Source organism: Pseudochaenichthys georgianus, chromosome 22, assembly GCF_902827115.2.
Source record: "Pseudochaenichthys georgianus chromosome 22, fPseGeo1.2, whole genome shotgun sequence".
NCBI lineage: Eukaryota > Metazoa > Chordata > Actinopteri > Perciformes > Channichthyidae > Pseudochaenichthys > Pseudochaenichthys georgianus.
This window is the reverse complement of record NC_047524.1, coordinates 33,082,542-33,108,616: the sequence shown is the minus strand read 5'-3', so window position 1 is coordinate 33,108,616 and position 26,075 is coordinate 33,082,542. Positions and strand designations below refer to the sequence as shown.

Sequence of the window (26,075 nt, the reverse complement as noted above, 5' to 3'; positions counted from 1 at the left end):
GGCATCAGCGGGGCTGTCGGCATCAGCAGTGTGCTTGGATTGTAGATGGTATTTTAAACTCGATGCGCTCTGAAACTACGGGGCGGCCGAGGACAAAATATGCACATGCGTTAATCGTGTTAAAATAATTATTAACGCGTTAACTTGAAAGCCCTAATATAAAGACTATATATTATTGAATTACAATTAAGATAATAAGATTAGTTACTTTATTTGATCTAGAATATTGATGTTTTTTCGTTATAGTAGCCTGTGAAAACCATAACAAATATGTGTTTAAATGCTCTTCAGCAAACACAACTGCAGAGCTGCAGTTGTGCACTGAAGACCAAAGTTCACCCATGTCTTTGTGTATTTGTGAATGAAGCGCCATCTCAATCCTGAACGGCCTCTCAGGAAATAGTGGGAGGGCTTTACATTTCCAGCCACTGGGATCCGCTGGGTTTTTGGCTGGAATCCGTTGGGTGGAGTCCATTCTAGAGTGCTACATCTGTATGTCAGTAGACATCCCACTTGTGAATGTTGGAAGCTGTTATGTGTTTTAAAAACAGTGACTAAATAGGAATACCACACAATAGTCGCCTTTAGCTTAGCGGGGGTGACCGCCACAGCCATGTGACCGTGATTTAGTTCCTTAATAGCCTAACGTTAGCTTTTTATTAAGCTTCACAAGTCTTGAAAGTGGTGTTGATATGTGAAGATTATCCTGCTAAACAAAACATTTGAGTTTGTTTTCTGCAATATTTCAAATGGATGGAAAAATCCATTTGAAAAAAATCCCATTGCTTTTTGTTAAGGGGGCCTTTGCGATGCTAAATTCTGCCTTCGCTAACAAATATGTCATCACTGCACGACTCTATAAATGAATAATAAAGAGTTTAATATGGCAGATAATAAAACATTACATACACATATTACCTCTGTAATGATACAAGCTTATTATGCTGCTGAAATGTTTTCTTTCTGATAGCAGATACCAGATACACATGGCCAGGGTGAGCTTGTTTTCCACCTCAGTGCGGCCCTCACAGATGACCTGCTACAGTCACAGGCTTTTTAAGGTATTCATACAAAATGTAGACCAACCCGTCCATATCTCATCACAGTATCTGACAGCACAGAGGAACAAGTGGAACCACATAACACAATTTGCGTGGTCATGACCGGCTGTAGGCTAATGACAAATGGTAAAAGATACAATGAGCCATTTCTTAAATTTGTTATATGTGTTTTCTTAAATGTGTTTTTTTTTAGAGGTTTTGTGTTTTTTCTGTAATGCTGATGCTTCTTTTTTTACAATGTTGTGTCTTCTAACAACTATTATTGAGACAGTTCAGGCAGGGGCGTCGGGTACTGTAGGCTAGGGAAGGCTAAGCCTTCCCAAATATTTTTGTCACTGCATCCTGGTAAAATTAAAATATAATGTATAATGTTTGTGTCTTTGACATTAGCGCTGCTATACAGCCACCAGTAAACTGTACTACGAAGCCAGTTCAACAGACCCTGGATATGTTTGAGTTATCTTAACTAATCCTAACAAATGAGATCTCTCTCTAAGCGGTCCTACGACGCTGGTTATCAACTCGGTAAATCAACCCAGGGTTTCTCTGTCCGTCTGAAAGCACGTTCACGTGAAAGGGGCGGGGTTAGCTACATTTGACCAATCACAAACAGGGACAAGTGTATTGTCAGCGCAGCGTCATACTTCATTAATGAAAAGTAAACTAATATGAAGAAGTTACACTTTAAACATCCATGACTTAAACACATAATCCAGAATAAAAGCCACATCGTTTCACCTGCAAGGTGAATACAGAACAGCTGGTAAAAAAAATAATAAACTACCGAGTGTTTGAATTCGTACATTAACAGTCTATGATATCACTGCCCCGTCTAAGACATGGGTGGATCTGACTTTAATTACATTCGAGTTGAGTGTTTCGTCAAATTAAAATAATACTTCTGCATACAGTATGTGACAGTGTAAGTGTTGCACGGCCAGATACGGCTGGAGAAGCTGACTCAGATAAGGAAATATGATATATTATGATATTATATGATTGATGATCTGATTGATGATGTGATATGAATGATAAGTGCGACACGTTGGCGTCTTCTCTGCATACGGCAGTTTAAACTGTATTTCCTTTATCCTGTAATATGACTTGATAGATTTAAACTCTGCACACTGAGCTCTGATTGGTCAGCAGGCGGTGCTTTCACTGAGTTGATCTCTTATCTATAGCCGCCGGGGTTCAGGTCATATTGTTTTATTGGTGTTTTTTTTACGAGATTTCTTTAGATTGTAGAAGTTTTACAATGGAGGTTTAGATCAATTACAAGCTGTTTCAAGCGGGTAAGCATGTTTTCACGCAAAGTGCAATCAACATTTCTAAATTAGTTTGCGGAAACTCAAGATAAATCTGCACATTCCCCTCACATGCTAAGGTAATTAGCAACAAATAAGATAGTTCTCTAAGTAATCAGTGTGTGCAAACTAACTTAATAAGCTAGTTTACCAAGAGGCCAGTTATACAGTAAAGCCATGCTGGTCTTAACACATCAGAGCAGAGAATGTTGAGTTGAGCAGTTGAGATTGGCCATAACTGGCAAGTACAACAAGTATATCTCATAATAATGAATTAAATGTTATATTCTCTCAAGATATCAGGTGATGTTGTGGTGCTGAAGATAATTATCCTTAGGTCTTTATGTTAAGATATTTATTTTTACTCCGTTCACTTTTGTCCAACTATGTGAGCAATGTGGAGACTGTTAACATTCTTCACATGAATACATGAAACACACACCAACTTCTTTGCAATGGATTTACTGTAACGCACTTGAAAGATAAGCGCCCACCTAGTGTTTGGAAAACATGGAATAAATCATTTTTCTTTTGAAGATATTTTCTTATCTTATATTTCATTAGGATGGACCTGATTTATATATAATTGATTAAATCCACTCGTACCCCTTTTTCACTGAATTGAGTTCTAGACAATGTTTGGCAACATAGCGACTTCAATATGGGATTGTCTTATTTGAAGTTTCTCTTGCAGTATATTACATGGATGATGTTAGCCTAGCCACCAAAGCCAGTCTGACAATCGATAACAAGATTGAGAGCCAACAAACTAAATAATAGTTGTATTATCTTTGTCGTATTTGGAAGAATGGAATCCCTACAAACATTAGAGAAGGTAACCACAATGATAGCATGCGGGTTGCAACTCAAACTTTGAGGAATACAAAATAATAAGTCACACGTATGCTTGTTTAATGTTGTGTGACTTTTATGTATATATGTTTGTGGTTGAGTATTTGCCACTTTGCAATCTTGCCGCCAACTTTCTACTCTCTCCATGGACTATAGTTGCTCCAACCCAGCCTCTGACTTATGGCTGGCTCTTGGTTTTTTGAGCGCAACTAGTTGGCGATTGGGCACCGCCTCCAAATTGGTCCTGGAACTGCCTCGGTGAAAGAGGGGTATCTGACGGACCATGAAGTACGGAAGCCTGTTAGCAATTGATAAAGATAGAATAAAGTCAAGATTAGAAAACAGTTTTCAATGCTAGCAGTGGAGCTCTAGGGAAAATTCAGGGGGGGGGGGGGTCCAGACTAAGATATTCTGGCAAATATTCTATGGATTGACCTGCAGTAGTGATCATCTGACTGTATCTTCCTCCAGTAGCACCATGAGATTGACATTTTTGGTTTTGATATACACATTGATTGCAATACACTTTGGTAAAGATATTCATGTTCTCTGCACGATTATTTCGAATAACCATTGTGATTGCGAGGTTTCATAAAGCGCCATGATCATTAAGATTAAATTCTTCCTGTACTTTGGTTTATGACCAAACTCCAGCAAAACATTCCCATCAGCCTCAGCTGTATGTATGTATTTTTGTATGCTAAACTAAGATGGTGAACATGGTAAACAGTACCTGCTAAACATGATTAGAATGTTAGCATGTTAGCATTTAGCTAAAAGCACCGCTAAATACAGGGTCAGAGAGATGCTAACAGTGCTAACCTCTCAATCTGATTGATTCGTCAGAATCAATTGATAACTGAATGACAGGCTTGGAGAATATATTCCAAATCTGTTATCTTGACATATTAAAAATGAAATTTGAATCACTGCTTGAAATTAAATCATGACTGATAAAGAATGGGCCTTAAAAACCTTTTGATCATGGTGATTCCCGCCTTGACAATCAAAAATTGACAAATACATATTAATACACAGATCCATCAACTAAGTAGCTTACATAATCACATCGTCTTATCTCTCCATGTTAGGAGTCAAATACAAAGTTGGCATCATCTCATGAACAGAAGAAATGAGGACGAAGAGCTTTTAAACAGCAGTCGAAAGTTCATGAAGCTTGAAAATAATTTGTGTAAAAACGTCATTCAAATGACAATTTGTCTTTGTTTTATAGTTATATAGTGAACATTCAATTGCTGCATGAGAAAACATATCAAGAGTGTTCAATGAATCCCAAAGTGTTCATGATGAATCTTTGCAGAACTTGCACTTCAGACACACAGTACAACAGCACTCCCCAATAATACCATTCTGAGCAGTTTTACTGTCTGAGTTCTTCCTCCTGCCCTATGTCCAGACTCTGAGTGTCTCTCAGCAGTACACAGACCAATAGATAAGGTTGAAGAAGATGTATGACCCAGGGAAAATCATCCGTGAGTATTTGTCAATGGCGTGTGTGTTCTGGATGATGTTAAGCTTCCGCAGGCTCTTCTTCTTCTTGGCGGTGGTGGACTCGCTGCTCACTGAGAGACGCACCACCATGTGTTCGGGTTTCTCGGGAACCTCGTGCAGCTCTTCCTGCTCCTCCTCCGGCACCATGGGCTCCTCAGTGTAGCCGGCCAGGCTGTTGGTGTCTGCCTCACTGTAGGTACCGTCCAGCATGGTCATGGTCCGCGTCCCGGAGATCCCACAGGTGCAGGGGAGTGACTGGCAGGAAAAGAAAATACAGTTATCAAGGGATAACACCAACATTAATGGAGACTATCAGGCCACCTGAGCCTAAAGTGTTTAAATAAGAATTTAAATGTCCTCATGTGTCCTTACCTGTGGTATGTTATCTGTGATAATGATTTTTTTGTCGTGTTTTTTTATGGGCACTACTAGAGAGTTAAAGGAATGAGCCCTGAAAACCGGAAATTAGTTAGCATTTCACCAGTTCTTTGGTCTCATAAATGTTTTTTTTATTCCTGAAAGAATTTCTGTGGTTAATACAAGCTCAAAACATGTTCACTTTTTGTTCTACAACATAAAATACATCAGGTTATATACCACACTGGTGAACGTCCGTAGCTTCCATATGACTTAAAAACAGTGGTTGCTAAATGAGACTACTAAACATCATCATGCCAAACATTAGCCACCTTTAGCTTAGCGGTGGTAAAGTGAAGTAATGTGACTCAAAGTTTGTTAGCTTTGTACTTCGGGCGATTGCATTAACGCTTCAAAAATCATAAAGTAGTGTTAATATGTGGAGATTATCCTGCTGAATAAAACATGGAAGTATCAGAAACTTGTGATTCCCACATATCCGTTTTTCTGCAATATTCCCAAATACAAAGTAAAATCCCATTGGTTGTTGTCGAGAAAGCCCAAGCGATGCTCATCACTGCACCACTCTATGATAGTGATTGTTCATGTTTTTGTTGCTAAGGCTAGGGCTGCTCGATTATGGCAAAAATCATAATCACGATTTTTTTTGTCAATAATTGATATCACGATTATTAAATACGATTGTCCATTGACTTTGAAAACATCCATTTATTGAACTTTAAAACAAATACAAATAATAATATGAACAGTATCTTTTTAACTGTTGATTACCCTGAACATATAATTCAACTGAAAAACCAATACAAAAATAAATAAAATAAATGATACATTTATATTTAAATAAATAATATCAACATAATAAATACCAATAAACAAGATCAAAAAATATTTTGGAGCGCACTTCCACAACCTACTAAACATATATAAATATGATGAATTAAAATAAATTAGATATGATAAGTTAAAATGAATTAGACTGAAATAAATTTGATCAAATATGTTGCAGTGCACTGTCACAACCTTAAGAGAGACGGCATTCATCCTACTTTGGAAGGTGCAGATCTCATTCCGGCAAACATTTCAGGGCTTTGTGGACTTAATCCATGACACACTGGAGTTGAGACCAGGAGGAGGAGTCGCAGTCTTACACGCTTCTCTGCGCTCTCTCCTAGGCAGTCATCCATAGGAATCCCGAACCCAATAAAATACCCAATATTAACGGTGTGTGTGTCTGCCCAAGGACAATTTAAGGTAAAACCTAATAGAGGTGTTATTATGCACTTTTATTAGGTGCATAATAACCTAATAAAAGTAAATGTAACAACTACTACAGTGCAACAAAACAGGAAGATTAAATGCGGTCTCTTAAACATAAGATCTCTAGCATCTAAAGCAATATTGGTAAATTATTTAATATCAGATTATAATATTGATATATGCTGTCTCACTGAAACTTGGTTGAGACATGAAGAATATGTCAGCATAAATGAGGCCACTCCACCCAGCCATATCAACACTCATATTGCTCGAGGCACAGCCCGAGGATGTGGAGTTGCAGCAATCTTTGACTCAAGTTTACTTATCAATACTAAACCAAAATTAAATTATACCTCCTTTGAAAGTCTCGTTTTTAGTCTTACGCATCCGACCTGGAAAACTTTGCAGCCAATCTTATTTGTTACAGTGTACCGTGCACCAGGTCCTTATTCAGAATTCTTATCAGAATTCTCTGAGTTTTTATCAACTTTGGTTCTTAAAACAGATAAAGTAATGATCGTAGGTGACTTTAATATTCATGTTGACGATGATAAAAACAGCCTTACCGTTTCATTTAACTCTATATTAGATTCTGTTGGTTTCTGTCAGAGTGTAAATAAACCAACCCACTGCTATAATCACACTCTCGACCTTGTTCTGATTTATGGTATTGAAACTGAGCAACTATTAATCGAACCGCATAATCCTGCTTTATCCGACCATTTCTTAGTAACTTTTGAAGTACTGTTACTAGACTACAAAGCATTAGTCAAAAGCTCTTGCAGCAGAAACCTATCTGTTAGTGCTATAGCCACATTTAAGGAAGAGATTCCACCAATCCTTAACTCGATAGCATGTCTGCATGTAGGGGAGGAAACTTATACAAAATGTACACCACCCCAAATTGATCATGTTGCTGATAGTGCTACAGATGTGCTGCGAATAAAATGAGACTATGTTGCTCCTTTGAAAAAGAAGAAAATAAAACAACATAGATTAGCTCCATGGCATAATGCCGAAACCCGCAAAATAAAGCAAAAGTCGAGACAACTTGAAAGGATATGGCGTTCCACTAAACTTGAAGAATCTCGTTTAATTTGGCATATTACTCTCAATGAATATAAGAAAGCACTGCGTAAAGCGAGAGCAGCCTACTACTCTTCATTAATAGATGAGAATAAGAATAATGTAAGATTTCTTTTCAGCAGTGTAGCCAGGCTGACAGAGAGCCACAGCTCGATTGAGCCTTCTATTCCCATAGCACCCAGTAGTAATGATTATAGTTAAGTTGCTTCAGCTGATTCAAAATGCTGCGGCTCGTGTACTAACCGGAGTTAGGAAAAGAGACCACATTACTCCTGTTCTGGCTGCCTTACACTGGCTCCCTATAGAACACAGGATATAATTTAAAATTATTCTTCTCACCTACAAAGCCCTTAATGGGCAGGCGCCATCTTACCTTAAAGAACTCATTATACCCTACTGTCCGACTAGGGCATTGCGTTCCAAGAATGCAGGGTTGTTGGTTGTTCCTAGAGTCTCTAAAAGTACAATGGGAGCCAGAGCCTTTTCTTATCAAGCTCCACATTTGTGGAATCAGCTTCCAGTTTGTGTTCGGGCGGCAGACACCCTATCCGTTTTTAAGAGTGCGCTTAAGACCTTCCTTTTTGATAAAGCTTATAGTTAGAGCTGATTAGATTCAGCCCCTAGTTTTGCTGATATAGGCTTAGTTTGTCAGGGGACATCTTACTTCTTCCTTCTCTCTGTCTATACCTGTGTCCTCTCATGTTCCGATTAACCCAGCTAGCCGCTAGTCCCTACTCAAGTCCCTTCTCTAGTCCCTTCCCAAGTCCCTTCTCTAGTCCCTCCTCTAGTCCCAGCTCAAGTCCCCACTCAATTCCCTTCTCAAGTCCCTTCTCCAGTTCCTTCTCTAGTCCCTTCCCAAGTCCCTTCTCAAGTCCCCTCTTTAGTCCCATCTCAAAGCCCTTCTCCAGTCCCTGCTCTAGTCCCTTCTCTAGTCCCTACTCAAGTCCCTTCTCAAGTCCCTCCTCTAGTCCCTTCTCTAGTCCCTACTCAAGTCCCTTCTCTAGTCCCTTCTCTAGTCCCTCCTCTAGTCCCTGCTCAAGTCCCCACTCAATTCCCTTCTCTAGTCCCTTCTCCAGTCCCTTCTCAAGTCCCCTCTTTAGTCCCATCTCAAATCCCTTCTCTAGTCCGTACTCAAGTCCCTACTCAAGTCCCTTCTCAAGTCCCTCCTCTAGTCCCTTCCCTAGTCCCTCCTCTAGTCCCTGCTCAAGTCCCCACTCAATTCCCTTCTCAAGTCTCTTCTCTAGTCCCTTCTCTAGTCCCTTCCCAAGTCCCTTCTCATGTCCCTTCTCAAGTCCCCTCTTTAGTCCCATCTCAAATCCCTTCTCCAGTCCCTACTCAAGTCCCTCCTCTAGTCCATTCCCAAGTCCCTTCTCAAGTCCCCTCTTTATTCCCATCTCAAGTCCCTTCTGTAGTCCCTACTCAAGTCCCTTCTCTAGTCTCTTCTCAAGTACCTTCTCAAGTCCCTTTCCAAGTCCCTTCTCAAATCCTTTCTCATTTCCCTTCTCTCTTCTCAAGTCCCAACCCCATGTCCTGTCTCGTTGGGGGTCCCGCCGACTGCTGTTTTGTCGGGGGCCCTGCCAGTCCCATGTCCTGTTCCGTTGGGGGTCCCGCCGTCACCTGTCTCGCCGGGGGTCCTGCCAACTGCTTGTCCTGTTTCGTCTCCCTGCCCGTCCTCCGGAGCTGTCCCGGCACTGCCTTCCTGCCCGTCCCCTGGAGCTGTCCCGTCGCCGCCTTCTTGCCCGTCATTGTGCCCGGCCCACCGAGTTCCCCAGCCGCGGCCTTCGCCCTCGAGCCCGGCCCCCTGAGTTCCCCAGCCGCGGCCTTCGCCCTCGTGTCCGGCCCCCTAATTTACCCGACGAGGCCTTCACCCCTGTCTTCGGCCCCCTGAGTTTCCCCGCCGCGGACTTCCCTGCTCTGTTGCTGTTCCCCCGGGCCGTCCGCACGAGTCCCCCTTCTTGGCCTCTACCTTGTCCCCGGGGCCGTCCGCCCGAGACAACCTTCTCGGCCTCTGCTTTGCACCCGGGCTGTCCGCCCGAGTCCCCCTTCTCGGCCTCAGCTTTGCCCCCGGGCTGTCCGCCCGAGTCCCCCTTCTCGGCTTCTCCTTTGCCCCCGGACTGTCTATCCTAACCCTAACCCTATCTATTTGATGGGGACTAATTTCAGTGGTGGGTTAATCCATATTTATTGTTCTAATAATTTTTGCAGAACAGTGTATGTGATGAGTGTATGAAACAACATAATGTGTTCATTGTAGGAAACATTCATTGAGTTTTTGGAAATCTCAGAATCATTACCAATGAAAAGTTAATGTTGCTGCTCACGAATAATTCATAAGGCCTGACATCAATCTTGGGAGTTACTTGATCAAGTTAAAAGAGCAATAAGCAGAGACAAGCCGTGTCAGGAGAGTTTAGTGTGCAGTCAGTGTAATGAGTCCATTCATTCCCTGAGAGTAAGAACCAGGCATGAAAATGGGTCAGGGGTGAAAAAGATATTATCCCTCTAGGGGGGTCCGGGGGCATGCTCCCCCGGAAGAACATTTTGAATATTCCATATTTTAAAGCATCAATCTGATGCATTTTGAGATGCATTTTTTTGCCAACCTGGGGAGAGCTGGAGAAACTTAACTTCAGCCATGAGTCAAAAATATTATGACCTCCTTACTAAGTATTATCAGGGATGCAAACTCATCAGGTATGGAAAAGGTGACAAGGACCCGAGCCCCCCGACCCCACGGAATATCGGCTTTAAAATGAGGAATAACAGAGGATTTTAGCAGTCAAAACAACTAAACCAGCAGTGTTAATAATAACAGAAATGGTAAAGAGTCACATCTAATAGAAATATATAAAAGCATTTATTTTAATTGTGTAGCAGTCAGTTTATAATTTTGGCAGCACTGTTGAGCATTTTGAAAATCTATTGTCATGCCTCTGTGCAAGGCTGAGTCTTTCTATCTTTATGGCATCTGGTGTAAAGTAACTACATTCATAAACTCAAGTACTATACTTGGGTACAATTTTGAGATACTTGTACTTTATTTAAGTATTTCAATGTTTTGCTACATTGTTCTTCTTCTTTGTTCTTCTTCTCCTCTACAGTTCATAGGTAAATGAACTTTTACTCCACTACATGTATTTAATGCCTTTAGTTTCTTCACAGATCTGGATGAATGATGTGAAATATAATCAAGTGTTGAATCAGACTTTAGTTCCACCTGGAGTAAATCCACAAGCTACCCTGCAGTATACAAATTCATTCAGACTAGCTGCACCTTTACCAGCATTGAGAACACTTTCATGATCAATCATTATAAAACATATCATATATATTATTCTGAAATGGACCAATCTGCACAACGACTACTTTTACTGTCACTACTTTCACTATATTTTGATGAAAATACTTTTCTACTTGAGGAACATTTTGAATGCAGTACTTTTACTAACAGAGTATTCCTATTCCTACACTCTGGTACTTCTACTTTTACTCAAGTACAAGATCTGAGTACTTCTACTTTTACTCAAGTACAAGATCTGAGTAGTTCTGCTTTTAATCAAGTATAAGATCTGAGTGCTTCTACTTTTACTCAAGTACAAGATCTATACTTATACCACCTCCGTTTATCGCCTATGAAAAAAAAACTATTAGAAAACGAAGGCTAAAGCTAACGTTAGCAGATAGTGACAATGTATGCTAGCTAGCGCAACGATAATATTGCGACAGAAAAACTTTTCAGTGCACATCACGCTCTGCGCTCCGACAGGGAGCTCTGCTCTGAACACCTGAACGGCCTGTTCTAACAGCTGTTCACCAGCGGTCCAGTCTGTGCCACAGTGACTCCGGACCGCACAGTTAATATTAACGAGCGCACCCGTAGCTAATGTGGCTGCTGAAGCTAGACCATCATCGCGGAGCAGCAGAGCCGACAGGCAGGAAGACTCGAGCACACAGCTCGCGCTGAATTATAATATATATAAAAATAACTCCATGCGTGTCATGATGGCACATAACAGCTCACGGCCGCAGATTACTCCGGGTCCCAGACCCCCCACCCATACCCCAAAAATATTTTTATTGCAGATCTACATGAATCACACAAACGACCTATTTTGGATTCAAAACGGCGAATTTCGCCGAAAGGTGAGTGATTATCATGCCTGAAGAACAGACACCAAACAGTGATTCAGAGAGTGGACACAGATCAATTCACTGATGGTTTCATATTCAACATCTATCCTGACATCCAGGGGTGGAATTGGGCCGGGGCTCTCAGGGTCCCCGGCCAGTAGGGGTGTTGAAATAATCGTATCTACGATGCATTGCGATGCAGACGTGGACGATTCAGTATCGATGCAGTGACGGAAGATAATCGATTATAGCGTACTAACGTTGCTTCCTGATTTTCCGGCCGCGGCTTTACTATAACATTTTTTTTTCTGTCACTTTAATATCAAATCGGTCGGTGACGCAGAGATCAGGGAACAGACGTGACAGCGGCACAGCAACACCAAACACGGAGCAGTCTGCTTTATCCACCAACACAAGAACACCAGTCCAGAACTAACAGCAGAAGGACCCGCTCTCAATCACTCCGTGTCGCTGCGGCTCAGAGACACAGGGATTTATGTTTTACAAAAATAATCGCGTTACAATCATGTCAGGTTTTTGGTGGATTTAATTAAGTCTTGGATGCAGAGTATGAATGCCCTCTAGCAATTTTCAGACGATATATACGTGTGTAAAGTTTGTGAAGGCAGGAGGGAAAAAGCTTCCGTGATCACCGTCTCCTCTGTTCCTCCAAACCCCGCCCCCTCCCTGAAAATAATGAGTGACAGGCTGATAGTGACCCGATAGAAACTTTATTCTTCACTTAATCACTGAGATATAATGAAGCTAATTTAATCTCATACATTCATGGGATTTATGTAACAGTAAAACAGAGAATCAGGGACGTGCACAGACAACTGGAGGGGCTATTGCTCTAAACTGGAAAAAGGGCCTCCCCCCCCGAAAAAAACACAAGACCTTTTGAAAATTCTAACTTGTTTTTAATGTAAAAGGTTCATAAAATAAAACACATCACTGTCATTGCAAGTGACACTCAGTTTACTTTTATGTCCAACTGCTAAATTCGTTATTCAGGCACATTTTTTGTTTTGCGGTCCATATCTCATTCAAATATCTAATGTTAGTAACTATTAAAGAAAAAATTGGGACAATCCTGTTTTAATGTAGTTTGACCATTGTAACTGCTGTGCAGATATACTGATAAATAAAAAAGGGCTTCTAACTAATTACCTTAAATAAATTCACTAATTAATGAAACCATGCAGTTACATTCACATTATTTTTTTTCAAATCATTCTTTATGAGCGCAGTAATGGTAAGGTATCTTATTTATTTAGTATTCCATAACTTAATAACAGAGACGGTCAAACTAAAGTGTTAGAGACATGGCAGAAATCCTACAATGAAGTGGGAAAGTGAAGTGTTCTCCGTGAGAGGGCAATCAAAAGAAGAGAGCGAGCGGCCCCATTGAGGAGTAGATGAAAAGACACAGAAAGACAGAAGCACAATAACATGTGTTTTTTTTGTAAAATAACCGACGGTGTCAAGAGCAAGCAAAGTCCCCCGGTTTGTCCCCTCTACTCTAACTGCCATGAGAGAACTCAAAATCAATATAAGCATATTTAAAAACGAGGACATTTCCGGGGACAGATTGACCCGGGGATTGGCCACCAAAGCCAGGCAGGCATTTGGTATGATCACCATAGCCATATGAGGCCGGAGGGGTTTCCTTTACTTTCAGCTGTCAGATTATAAACAAAGTCACGTGACTGGGGGCAGATGACAGCGCTGACAAGGTGTGTTTTATCGCAGCGAGACGCTAGAATACTAATTGTGGGCTTATCATGTTTATTCGGTCACAACAGAAAGAAAAAAAACTCGCGCTCTCTCCAGAGGGGCAGGTCAGTCAAAAAGGAAAAACGGGCTGTTGCCCGGGCAACAATAGCCCGTACCTGTGCACGTCCCTGCAGAGAATGTAAGTGTGCACCCACATGCAGTATTTTTGTTGTTCTGCTGTTGTAAATACTCCTGTTGTCTGCTGTGTTCAGACTCAAGTCCTGTGTGTGATGCCACATTCAGGACATTCAGTGTCCTTTTTTTAACAGAAGGCCGTTGCTTGAAGCTGCAGCTCGACTGCAGAAGCATTATTTTTTGGTTTTTGAGGATGGAACAATTTCACTAGAGACTAGACCTATACAATTCATTTATTTTGGTTTATAAATTAATGTCAAGACATTTATGTTATTGATTTCTGAAGCACTTTATAAATAATAAAAAGAGAGTTCATATGTATTTACTGCATGTAGGCCTATGCATTGATGAAAAATTAGCTATGTGCAGTAATATAGAAAATTGAGGATGCAACGCATTGGTATGAATCGTGATGCATCGGGATATCGAATTTAATCGAATCGTTGACAGGATAATCGTAATCGAATCGAATCGTGAGACCAGTGAAGATGCACAGCCCTACCGGCCAGAGATGGCAAAAGTACACACATCCAGTGGCGTTTTTATATTTACAAAAGTGGTGGGGCACAAAAAACTTAGATGTCTATAAGCTTCTGCAGTGAGGTTCATGGCTGGTGAGGCTCTGGCACTGACTCTTCAGGTTTACAAATATTATATTTTGACCAAAATCAAAATATAATATTATTTTCAAAAGCTTTTTTGTCTGATGCTTCAATTAATTTTAAACAGACAGTTCAACAAAAGGATACCCAAACATTTTTAATTTTATCATTTAAATATTGAATTGTTCTCTCTTAGTAAGATCCCATTTTCATGAAAATTGCAGTCTTACCTTGACTTGAAGATTAAGTCCATTTGCCTATCCCTCTGGACAAACATCTCTATTACTTTTTTGTAAAAGTCCTCCTTATGTTCTTGTAGTTTCAAAAGTCTATCATAAATCTAATCTAATCAATAGATTTATGATTCGAAAATTATAAAAGTAGGGTAGACATGTGGATATTATCCGGCTGAACAAAACGTGCATTTATCTAACAGGTTTGTTTCCCACAGATCTTATTTGGAGCTATTTTCTAAAATCCTATGGAGAAATATCATTGCTTTTAGGTCGAGGGAAGCCATGCGCAGCTTACTTCCGGGTTTTAGGACACTGCAGCTCTCTCGTCTCCTCTTCACATACCACACTTTTCGCGGCACACGTACTGACAGCCAATCAGCTCTGAATGATGTGAGATGACGTATGGTGGGGATGGCAGCTCTATGCCCCTATGGTCATTATTTTTTGCCACACACATTAAATAGGAAAATATTCTGAGCATGCGCAGTGTAGTTTTTACAGTCACCATTGATTTAGACAGTGAGAGGGAGGGGCAGGATCGGGTTTTGTCCCACATGGCTCTAAACAGCTCAATAGGCACACACTGTAGACACTAATTAGAAGAACACAGACTAAAACAGCAAGTTACAGACGAATCAGATGATTAAACATGATCTTAAAATATATTTAATTTATTTTTTGCATTTTTTTGTAATCATTATTTTTAATACTTCTGCTGACACTAGGTGGGGCTGTGCAATCTTACTAACTGCTGTCTGTGCAATTTACTCGGCGGGAGTTGGCGGACTTTATTTTGCTTACTTTAACATCATTTTTCATGGTGGGGCTAAGGCGGGGCTAAGGTAGGGCTAAGCCATTTCTTGGTATGGCTGTAGCCTACCCCAGCCTATACCCTGGCGTACCGATTATACTGGAGCACCAACTAACGTTCATGACTTCAGCATGGGACTTCAAACAACAACAAACCACGGTGAACAATAGTCAAACATGAACGAACAAGCTGATGAGACCGCTTTGGTCGGCCCCGTGGATGGGACATTTTGTTTTAAAAAACGGACGGATGGAAGCGTCGACAAGAGCACGGTTGTGTGCAAATTATGCAAAAAAAAATTGCATATCACCGCAGCACATCAAGCCTAAAGTATCACCTAAATGCAAAGCATGTAGCAGCTAGTGTGGACGTTAGCCCGACTCCGAGTGCAAGGAACCACACCCTGACCCAACCCACACTCAACCACTGATGACTGGTTTCAGGGCCAGGATAAGTAAGTCCACGTCTGAGAAAATAACCAACTCCCTGGCTCACTGGATTACACTCGACTGTAGACCACTTGGAGTAAAATTGCTTCTCACTGTTCTCAGGTCAAATATGTATATTTGATTAAAAATGCGATTAATTTCGATTAAATAATTACAAAGCCTCTAATTAATTAGATTCATTTTTGTAATCGAGTCCCGGCTCTAGTTTTAAGCATGAAAGCTGTAGGCCTATAGCTGTCAACTGTTCAAACTGTGATCACCAGTTCAACACATTTGACAAATTCGACTTGGTTTCTATTAGGGCTGTACCAGAATATCTGAATATTCGTTCGTTGGAGTACTATTCGGGTTTCAATTTCGTTATTCGGATAATTTTTTTTATTTATTGAAATCTCCAATATCAACGTAAGAGCTTGTGCCTCTTCGGGGGGTGCTAACACTTAACCATAAATGCTATCGTTTACTTTCTCCGTCTTTATATGTAGATATGACCTTTTCTCCATTAATCTCCGTCACGTTTTTTCCAAGCAACAACAACTTCCTGTCAACTACGCTAACTCTCCTTCAAAATAAAAGCATGTCCATACAAAATAGAAAGCCAAGCCAAATTACACTTAAGACATATACAACTGCAACAAAAGTAACAAACACAATGGAATATCCTTTTCAATTTCAAAGAACACAAATTGGGTTATATACATTAACAAATAACTATAAAACAACAATACTGTAGAATAACAAAAATAATGGCGTGAATAAACTGAAATACACGTGTCGAAGCGGTTCACTGCTGATTACTACGTGGCCATAATCTTGCAGCCCTACAAATGAACTGAGATTTCCACACACATATTTTAAGCTATACTACTACCCCGGACCAATACAAAGCAGGGTTTTAAGTATAGGATAATGTCACTACTCAAGTAGTTGGTTTTAACTGTTCTTTGGTAAGTGTGCAAAGAAATGTTGATTTAAAATGTCAATTTGAATGTTGGATACATTTTGTGTGCATATATTAATATTTAAGATGTAAATGAATCCCAGTTTAATGTTACTATTAAAAATACTTTCTATTTTTAGTGTCTCATTTGGCGGCATCAATGTGTGCATTTGATACGGATACAGGAGGAGTAGCTCTAGGATTGGGTCTCATAAATAGCTCTTAAGGTCAAAATAATGAGGTCCTCGATTTCATGCTAGGCACTGGGAGATGCCGCTTCCGATGGCATGCACTCAGTTCTCATTGGAATCAATTGAACAAATATTACATTTCTGGCTAGCTGATTTAAACCTTTCTATTGAACATATTTTAGGCATGAGATGTTTTTATGATGACTTGATCAACTTTCTTAAAGCATGTTGTTCGCATACAAACTCTCATTGTTCTTTCTCTTTGTTTCTCGCTTATTCTTTTTGTACCTAGACAGTCTGACAGATTCTCTCTGAAGTGGAAATGACTAAGTCACAACAGTGGAACTCAATCCCAGTAAAGATTAGAGAACAAAACACCTGCAGTTTATTTAAATCTAACTGAAAAACATGGTTAGTGGAAAGTCAGCTCTGTCAACACTGACACAATCTGTACATGACAACGCTCTGTTTATATGCCTTGACCTGTATCTCTCTGCTTTGTGAATTTGTATATGCTTGTATTTTTGTTTAGTTTTTATGTTTTTATATATGCTTGTATTTTAGTTTAGTTTTTATGTTTTTATATATGCTTTTATCATAATATAAGTATCTCTGTTGAATGTTGTTTTACTGATTGTATTTACCTGTTATTTGAAGTGAATTTTTGTTTTTAGGATCACTTTTAACATCTGTCCAGGGACTACAGACGAAAAATAGCCTGTTGGCTAACTCTGGCGCATTTACAGAAATGTCAATTAATGTGCACTGTCCCTGTCAAATAAATATATAAAAAAAAAACAACAACAAAAAAAAACAAGAGTGCATTTAGAGCGGGGAACCTCTGAACAGCTACAGAGACTTGCCTGGCTCCTGAATAGAGAGGGATGCCTCTTTTCTTTAAATACTTAATGGAATTCAGAAGTCTTTCTCAAACAGCGTAGAGCGGAAACCAACCTGAGATCGTGCTCTCATTCTCATCTTGCGCTCTCTCCGGTCCTGGACGGTGGACAGGTAGTTGACGACGGCGTATTCCAACACAGACAGGAAGACAAAGACGAAGCTGACCCACAGGTAGATGTCCACCGCCTTGATGTAGGACACCCGGGGCATGGACGCATTCACTCCAGTGATGATGGTGGACATGGTCAGCACCGTGGTGATGCCTGGACACAAAGACAAAGAGTCCTCACTAACTGCAGGTTGAGATTTCAGAGTGTAGTACAGTATAATCATGGAGCTGACTCGATGTGGGGCAGCTCAACTATAGAGTTCAAAGCAATAACAACACAACACAATATAATGCAATGTGGTCCAACAGCCCTGTAATGAATACAAACCTGTAGGGATGTTAAGATTCACCGATTCGCATCGGTGCACCGGCAAAAACGTTCAAGATGCGAGTGCACCGGTCGAAAGAGTGCACATCGGCTACAGTTTGGGTTGAACTCGCGATGCATCGATTGTAGCGTCTTTGCATCGGTAAAAAAACGATTCATTCATATAATATCCTCTCATCCTGTCAGCACTCCGCAGAGACGATCTTTGATCTTTGCTTCGCACTACGGAGGCCGAGTCTCAGTTATCAACACACATGGAAGTCGAGGGGAAAGAGAAACACAGCACACCGAAAAATACCTACAAATCAAACGTTTGGCAACACTTCGGATTTTTCAAGAAAGACGGTCAACTTGAAAAATCGCTCTCAAATTGTAAACGATGCCGAGCCGCTTTAAAGTACATAAGTAGTACGAGGAACTTAGCGACGCACATAAAGAGGCAACATGAGGTCTGCGGCTGAAAGGAGAAACCTGAAAGTTAGACATGAGTGAAATCACTCAGAGAAGTGTTCTGTCAGAGAGATGGTGTTTAGTTTACAGCAGTCTGTGACGGCCAACAATAATTTAAATGTCTTCCTCACTGTAAGCAGTTATGAAATACCTGTTTGTGAAAGGTTATTTGTATTTTGTATTGTTCATATAGAACCCACTGCTTTCTGCTCACTGGTGAGTCAGCCTCTGGATGAGTGTTGAGCACATCAGGCAGCAGCTGTATGGGCATTGCTCTATGGTAGCTGTTATCAGCACATTGTTAATCATGAGCAATGCATCCTTACATTGTTTAACTGTGAGGTGTTATAACATTGCACTTTACTCTGGAGACAGAGGACACTACTACACTTTTGAAAAGGCCTGTTTGTGAAAAGTCCAAGTGTTTGTTTTGTTTAAGGTAAAAAAGAAACAGCATGATGGGATGTGCAGTACTAGTAGAGAGAACCAAATATGAAAAGCACTTTTGTTAATTTATGATTTGCTGCATATAAGGAATAAAACAAATCCTCTGTCGTACCATATTGAAGTATCATTATTTTGCATCTTGTTGAATCGCATCGTATCGCCCCGAATCGTAATCTTAATCAAATCGTATCGAACTGTATCGCAACAGGGGTGAATCGTATCGTATCGCATGGTGTTTTAAATGTATCGTTAATGTATCGTATCGTTGGCAATGTATCGAGATGCGCATCGCATCGGCCTCAGTGATGGAGATGCACATCCCTACAACCCTGGGAAGCTTCTTGTTGACAAGGTCTCCTAGATTTGCAGGTCAGAAGTAACTTTACTTAACTAGTCTTTCATTCCAGTATTGTATATATTATATAGTATATAAGTATTGACCCAATCATGTTTGAATGTTTAGACAGACTCCCTGTCGATAGATGGATCCGGCACATTTATTGAGATGGCCCTATGTGTGTCTCTAAGAGGATCAGCTCTAACAATCATCCGTTCTCCTCTTGTAATGGCAGCTGTAGCTTTTGGACTCTAAACGTGTTCTGACCATGGATGTATAACGAGAACTGGGGTTGGAGGTGCATTCATTCCTATGAAAGTTGCTCAGTGGCGCATGAAGCCAAAAGGGCCTGGCTCTCGAGAGCAAAAGTACCCGTATGTATAGGCCCCAGCTTAAGCCCTGCCTCCAATCTACAGCGTCACAGCTGGCCTCAGCTTGGGGTGTTGAAATTATTTGTTTCTACTATGAATCGCGATGCGGACGTGGACGATTCTGCATCGATGCAGTGACAGAACATAATCGATTATAGCGTAGTAACGTTGCTTCCTGATTTTACGGCCGCAGCTTTACAATAAAGTAATTTTTTCTGTCACTTCGATATCAAATCGGTTGGTGACGCAGAGATCAGGGAACAGACGTGACAGCGGCACCAAACACGGAGCAGTCTGCTTTATCCACCAACACAAGAACACCAGTCCAGAACCAACAGCAGAAGGACCCGCTCTGAATCACTCTGGCTGCATCTCAGGTCGATTAAATGGATTCCTTGCGTCCCTCACTTGCGTTGTTTCCCTGCAACTAGTCCCTCCCACCAGGGAAGCATGGAGAGACGCAAGGAAACCACGAGAAGCAGGGAAATGAGTTTTAAGAGCAACGGGACGTCCTTTCCTCCGGAGCGTGACGTGAAGCGACGTCCGTTTGTGATGACGCCGCACAGCTGATCGTCTGACAGCAGCTCTGTCCCTGTTGTTTTCACACACACCCCCGCCTCTGTTAGTACACATTTACTGACATATACATGTGTATCATCTGTTGTAGACCCAAATAAATTAAATTAAATAAGAACTCATCCTCAAAAAAGATAAACGCCATTCTTAAAATGTATAAACGAAAAAAGCGATCATGAAAATGTTTCCAATAAATGAATAAAATGATTTTTGACCACTTTGTTGTTCAGATATATCACATATGTGTAACAAAATGATACATTAATTGAAACAAAACACGGTATAAACTGAGGAGTGAGTCCCGTGAGTTTCATTTATTTTCTTCACTCCACTGGGAAACTGCTCTCATGTCAAGAAGCATCAGATCAGTGCATGCGCTGCATCGTCCAATCAGTGAGCGATACACAGTAAGGGGGCGGGGCGAGTATTTCATCCTCTGTCCTCCGGCAGAAATAAGAGCCATGGGACGGTACTCAAGATGGCGCAGACAAATCAACTAACGGTGATACCGAGTACCGACAACCAAGGAAATTAAAATAGTCGACCTGAGACGCAGCCTCTGTGTCGCTGCGGCTCAGACACACAGGGATTTATGTTTTAAAAAAATACTCGCGTTACAATCATGTCAGGTTTTTGGTGGATTTAGTTAAATCTTGGATTACAGAGTATGAATGTCCTCTTATTATTTGTGATCACCGTCTCCTCTGTTCCTCCAAAACCCGCCCCCCCTGAAAATAATGAGTGACAGGCTGATTAACCTAATAGAAACTTTATTATACACTTAAACACTGATTGAGATATGATGAAGCTAACTTAATCTCATACAATCATGGGATTTATGTAACAGTAAGACAGAGAATGTAAGTGTGCATCCACATGCAGTATTTTTGTTTTTATATGCTGTTGTAAATACTCCTGTTCAGGGGCGGCGCCAGGGGGTGCTGAAGCACCCCCCAGGATTGCCAAAGCACCCCCTAAGCACCCCCAAGAAATATGTGTTTTTTTTTTTCTTCCCGAAAATTATTATTATTATTTTTATTAAATTAAATTAGAACAATTATTGATTACATCAATGCAAATGTGAAACAAACACATTTTTGACCAAAAACATAAAGCCAACACAGGTGATATGATTAGGCCAATGGCCAGCACCCATTCGATTTTTGACCTACCCATCACTAAATTACTTTGTGACACTTGATTGACTTCCTGTTAGCTAGAGCGCCAAATTATTTGCCAACAGCAAAGTGAAAAATGTATCGTTTTTTAGTCCTTAAACGTCCACGTGTGGACACTCAATCAAAACCACCTGAAAGCGAGAGGGATTCTGCACATAATAGCATAGCCTCGTGAGTACAAGTAGCTTACTTTTGGGTCTCTGTGTTTCATTCAAGCTCTGCTCTGTGTGTGTGTGGTACACACCGGTGGGTATCTACTGGAGATCGGTGTGGTTAGCATCTGGTGCTAGCTAGCCAAGCTAACGGGTATAAGGAGCTTTTTCAACAACAAGGTGGAGGGAGAACTCTCTCCTGTCAGACGGAGAGTCTCAGATAACCTCAGCTCAGGTGAAGTAAAGGACTCTCAGTGTTTAGATAGTTAACTTTAGTCTAGTTACCTCATGGGTCTCAAACGGTTTGTTTTAAAAGGGGAGTGATTTGTAAAATATCTATAAAGAAATAGAAAATCTGTTTACAGTTCTGTTTCATATGGGTGTTGAGAGATGTATCCATAGATCTCTAAATGTTGCTCTCAAAGTGCACCAGATTGATGCTTTTAACTTCACTATTTAAAAAAAATCTTCCCGGGGAAGCATGCCCTCAGACCCCACTAGAGGAGGTGAGGTCCCTCCTAGAGGAGGTGAGGTCCACCCCCCACCTGTACAAATAGCACTTTACCCCTGCTTACACATATGCCGTGAGCTGATTATCGAGCCTTCATTGTAACAGTCGCGGGTGCACTGTGTGTGCGTGTGGGGAGTGTTGCAGTAGAAAATTCAACTGTAGCGCTGGTGCATTAATGGGAAACCTTAATGTTTGAGCACCCTCTATGAAACGTCAAGCTACCCCACAGCACCCCCTAGAGAAAATCTCTCAGTGTCAGTGGCGTCCAATTGTGACGCTCCTAGGCTCCTTCAGCGTCATAAAGGGACGCAAATAGCTTTCAACTGATTGCAATGTATTCCCATCTGCGTCGGGATTTGACGCTCATGGAAGCACGGCATTCGTTTATGCTACTGCCCTTAAAGGCAATGTGAGCGTCCATTCCCATTGGATAACGGAGAATTGTACACCCGGAAGTAAGTATTCCTCTTACTGTCGATTGATTTCACAGTGATATCTGCAGTAAAAGATGGCAGAAGACACTACACTACCCAGAATCCCCAGCTATCGTTTGGACTACACCATGTGCTCTGTTTGACAAACCACGTTTTTTTCACCATTCATTCCGATGGCTGGCGTCTATGTCACATGATCTTCACATTTCTCCCTGCAGAAAAAGTAAACATGGCCGAACTTCGTTTTATTCTCGGTGGAAAATGCCTATTTTAAAGTTAGTTTGGCCATTAAAATGCCATTTGATGCGAGAAATATGAGTTGTTATTTCAGATTATGTGTGCAGTGGATGTACATGATCTTTAGTTTTCTAGTTATTACGAAGATCACTTCAGGAAATCGCGACGTTTTCATTGTTACCAAGGTGGTTGCTAGGGACTTTGCTATCGATATTATTTCTGTTATGTTGTGTAACTGTTTAATGGTGTTATCTTTATTGCTACCCCCTTCCCCGTCAATGTATAGTGTTGGTCCACAGCCTAAACATATTAGTTTAACAAAATCCGCATCTAAAGATAGCCTACGTTATTTTCCCCTGTGCAATTCCAGTCTCACATCTCACAGCACATCGTCATTAACAAATACCGGAAACAGACCGAAAACATTTAAAAAAATAAATAATAATGCTTTATTCCGAGTGTGCTTGCTTTTCTCTTTGAAAGTCATCACATAACGGCATTATAATACACGGTTCGGCTGCATTACATATCTGCCGTAGTTCTGTATTTATAGAGCCCTGATGAGAAGACCTCTTTCCCCGGGCGCCGTTCAAAATGGCAGCCCACTGCTCCTAACACAGGATGGGTCAAATGCAGAGAGACAATTTCCCCACGGGGATTAATAAAAGTCCATCTTAATCTTAATCTTAATATTTGTGCATACCTCCAGCAATGTTAACTATGTTGAAGCACTTATTTTAACCGATATTATACATAATGTATTATACTCTTATAAGATGTATGTAGATATTTCATCTCCGGCCTTGTCAGGTATTGAACAATCAATAAATAAAGAACACAGAATTGTTAAATATAAAACACAGAATTTGTGATTATACTAAATGATTTTCAAATAAACACAACTGCATATTTAACTGTTACACATGCTGATGTAACTCAAATGTTCCAACTTGGGATCAATAAAGTATATCTTATCTTAAGCTGATCGATGGCTACTGCCATATTTGCAAAATGTGCCTCTGAACCTTGACAAGTGCATGTTTCAGGCTTATCAATTAATGTAATGCAATGTAATGTTATCACAGGGGTCACAAACATAAGACCAGCTGTTAAATAAAGCTCTTCTGACCTTAGCTGGCATGTGGGTATATATATTACTACTGCCCATAATGGGCACAAGCAATTTTCACCCATTTATTAATTATATGTTTTAAATGTGAGTGTTTCCTGTCCCCTAAACCTCCAGGGATGTACACAGTTTAATACTGGCAACTTCTTATTATGGGACATACGAAAACGTCTTTTAAAACAACTCCCAGTAGAGACGTGCCATAGATAGAGAACATGTTGAGAAACAGAATAGCCAGCATGTGTAGTTCTGGGGACGGGGTGGGGGAGGGGGGAAGCGGTGGACCCGTTCAAATCCAGTTTTGGACAGTCTGCCGTGGTTGCATCCCATTTCAAGTGCTGTTCGAGGCTCGGCTTAACCATCGGAGCACACTCTCCAATCACAGAGCTTGAGGACTATCACAGGGTTTGTCAAACAGAGCACATGGTGTAGTCCAAACGATAGCTGGGGATTCTGGGTAGTGTAGTGTCTTCTGCCATCCTTTACTCAGAACAAATATTTGTTTCTCCGAATCGAAGGGGAAAAATACAAAAGCATTGCACACAATTTAAGCCAATCAATGTTGTGTAATTAACAAGGATAATCTGGTGTTTTTTAGTCGATGAGTAGTGCAGATATCATTGTAAAATCAATCAACAGTAAGAGGAATACTTACATCCGGGTGTACAATTCTCCGTTATCCAATGGGAATGGACGCTCACATTACCTTTAAGGGCAGCCGACACAAACGAATGCCGTGCTTCCATGAGCGTCAAAACCCGACGCAGATGGGAATACATTGCAATCAGTTGAAAGCTATTTGCGTCCCTTTATGACGCTGAAGGAGCCTAGGAGCGTCACAACTGCACGCCACGGACACTGACCAAACGTCGCTATTGGACAGTTAGGGAGTGAGAGTGTGTTGATTTTAGGGCACAATGAGGCCACGGACTGACAGGAAGATGTAGTACCACCGTTTGACCACTACAAACATTAGTTTTGCGGTCCAATTCTGATTAGAAGACTCAATTAAGAATCACTAAAATATGCAGACCTGAGGACAGTTGGCAGCAGAGATAGGGGCATACAATATGACTGCTTACATGTATTTGTTTGCATTAGTTATCTTCTGTTTTCCTTGGTCAAGTCAAAATCAAGCTGAAGACGCACATCGTCTCCAGCTTCCTTGATTTTCGGTACTCCGCTCAATAATATCAAGACATTTATGTTATTGATTTCTGATCAATAACAAGATTTCATCTTGTCTGCCCTATCACTTTCCTTCTCTGCTTCCCAACTTTGGTCCATGCCTTCATTACATCCAGAATCCACTTCTGCAGCAGCATCCACACTCCAAAATAAACTCCAGAACATCCAGAACGCTGCTGTCCGTTTGCTGTCCCACGCCGTTTACTGTGATCATCTCTCTCCACCAGAACCTTCACTGGCTCCCTGCGCCTCAATGGATCCATTTATAGTCCTTCGACTGTTGTTGTGTGTGTTGTCATCTTTGGTCATTTTAACTTAACAATGTAAAAGATTGCTACCACATTGCTCCTTAGGGTGACGGCTAAGCACACAGGTAGCTGCTAACAGTGCTAAAGATGCTAACGGTGCTAACACCCCTACGCTGAAAAAACTGAACCGTTGACTTTAATTACATTTCACATAACTGTATTATAGCCTATATAATACTAATAATAATAGTGAGATTGTAGAGTACTAAATGTATTCAATATTTTGTTATATTGTTTATTATTTAGCTAATCATAGGGATATGTGTATTTTTCTATTGTGAATTTGTATATAGTTGCTGCTAGTATCAATTAATTTTTAATTTGGGTTTTTACATTGTATTCTTACTATATATACTTGTCGCTAATGTACATTCATTTTGTAATTATATCTGTGTCTTAATTTTAACATGTGTAATGCTTGACACTGCTGCTGGAACAAAATAATGTCCCAATATTGGATAAATAAAGTATATTTATCAGATGTTACTCAAACATTAGGACATTTTAGGGGACTATTTCAGCAGTGGATTAATACACATTTGGTGCTCTACTGAGTATTTGTGGCAGAAGAACGTGTGTATTTGAGATTGGATAGGATTATATATTACCAATAGAAAAGAGAAAAACAAACTGCATTGAAGTTATAAATCAGGTATACAAATATCACAACCTTCGTACAGCCAAATGTATGAGCCA

At 40.6% G+C, this 26,075-nt stretch overlaps 1 protein-coding gene across 1 annotated transcript in view; it reads right to left on the bottom strand.

The window, feature by feature from the left end:
* Window positions 1-900: 900 nt before the first annotated feature.
* The window catches only part of gabrr2a (gamma-aminobutyric acid type A receptor subunit rho2a), a 168,341-nt gene continuing 143,166 nt past the window's right edge, over window positions 901-26,075 (bottom strand). Inside the window, exons 8-9 of the mRNA XM_034110766.2 lie at window positions 17,679-17,887; window positions 901-4,987 (exon numbers count right to left, since the gene is read on the bottom strand). Of these exons, the coding sequence (XP_033966657.1) occupies window positions 4,652-4,987; window positions 17,679-17,887 (545 nt within the window). The 3' untranslated portion in view covers window positions 901-4,651. The remainder of the gene's footprint in view (window positions 4,988-17,678; window positions 17,888-26,075) is intronic.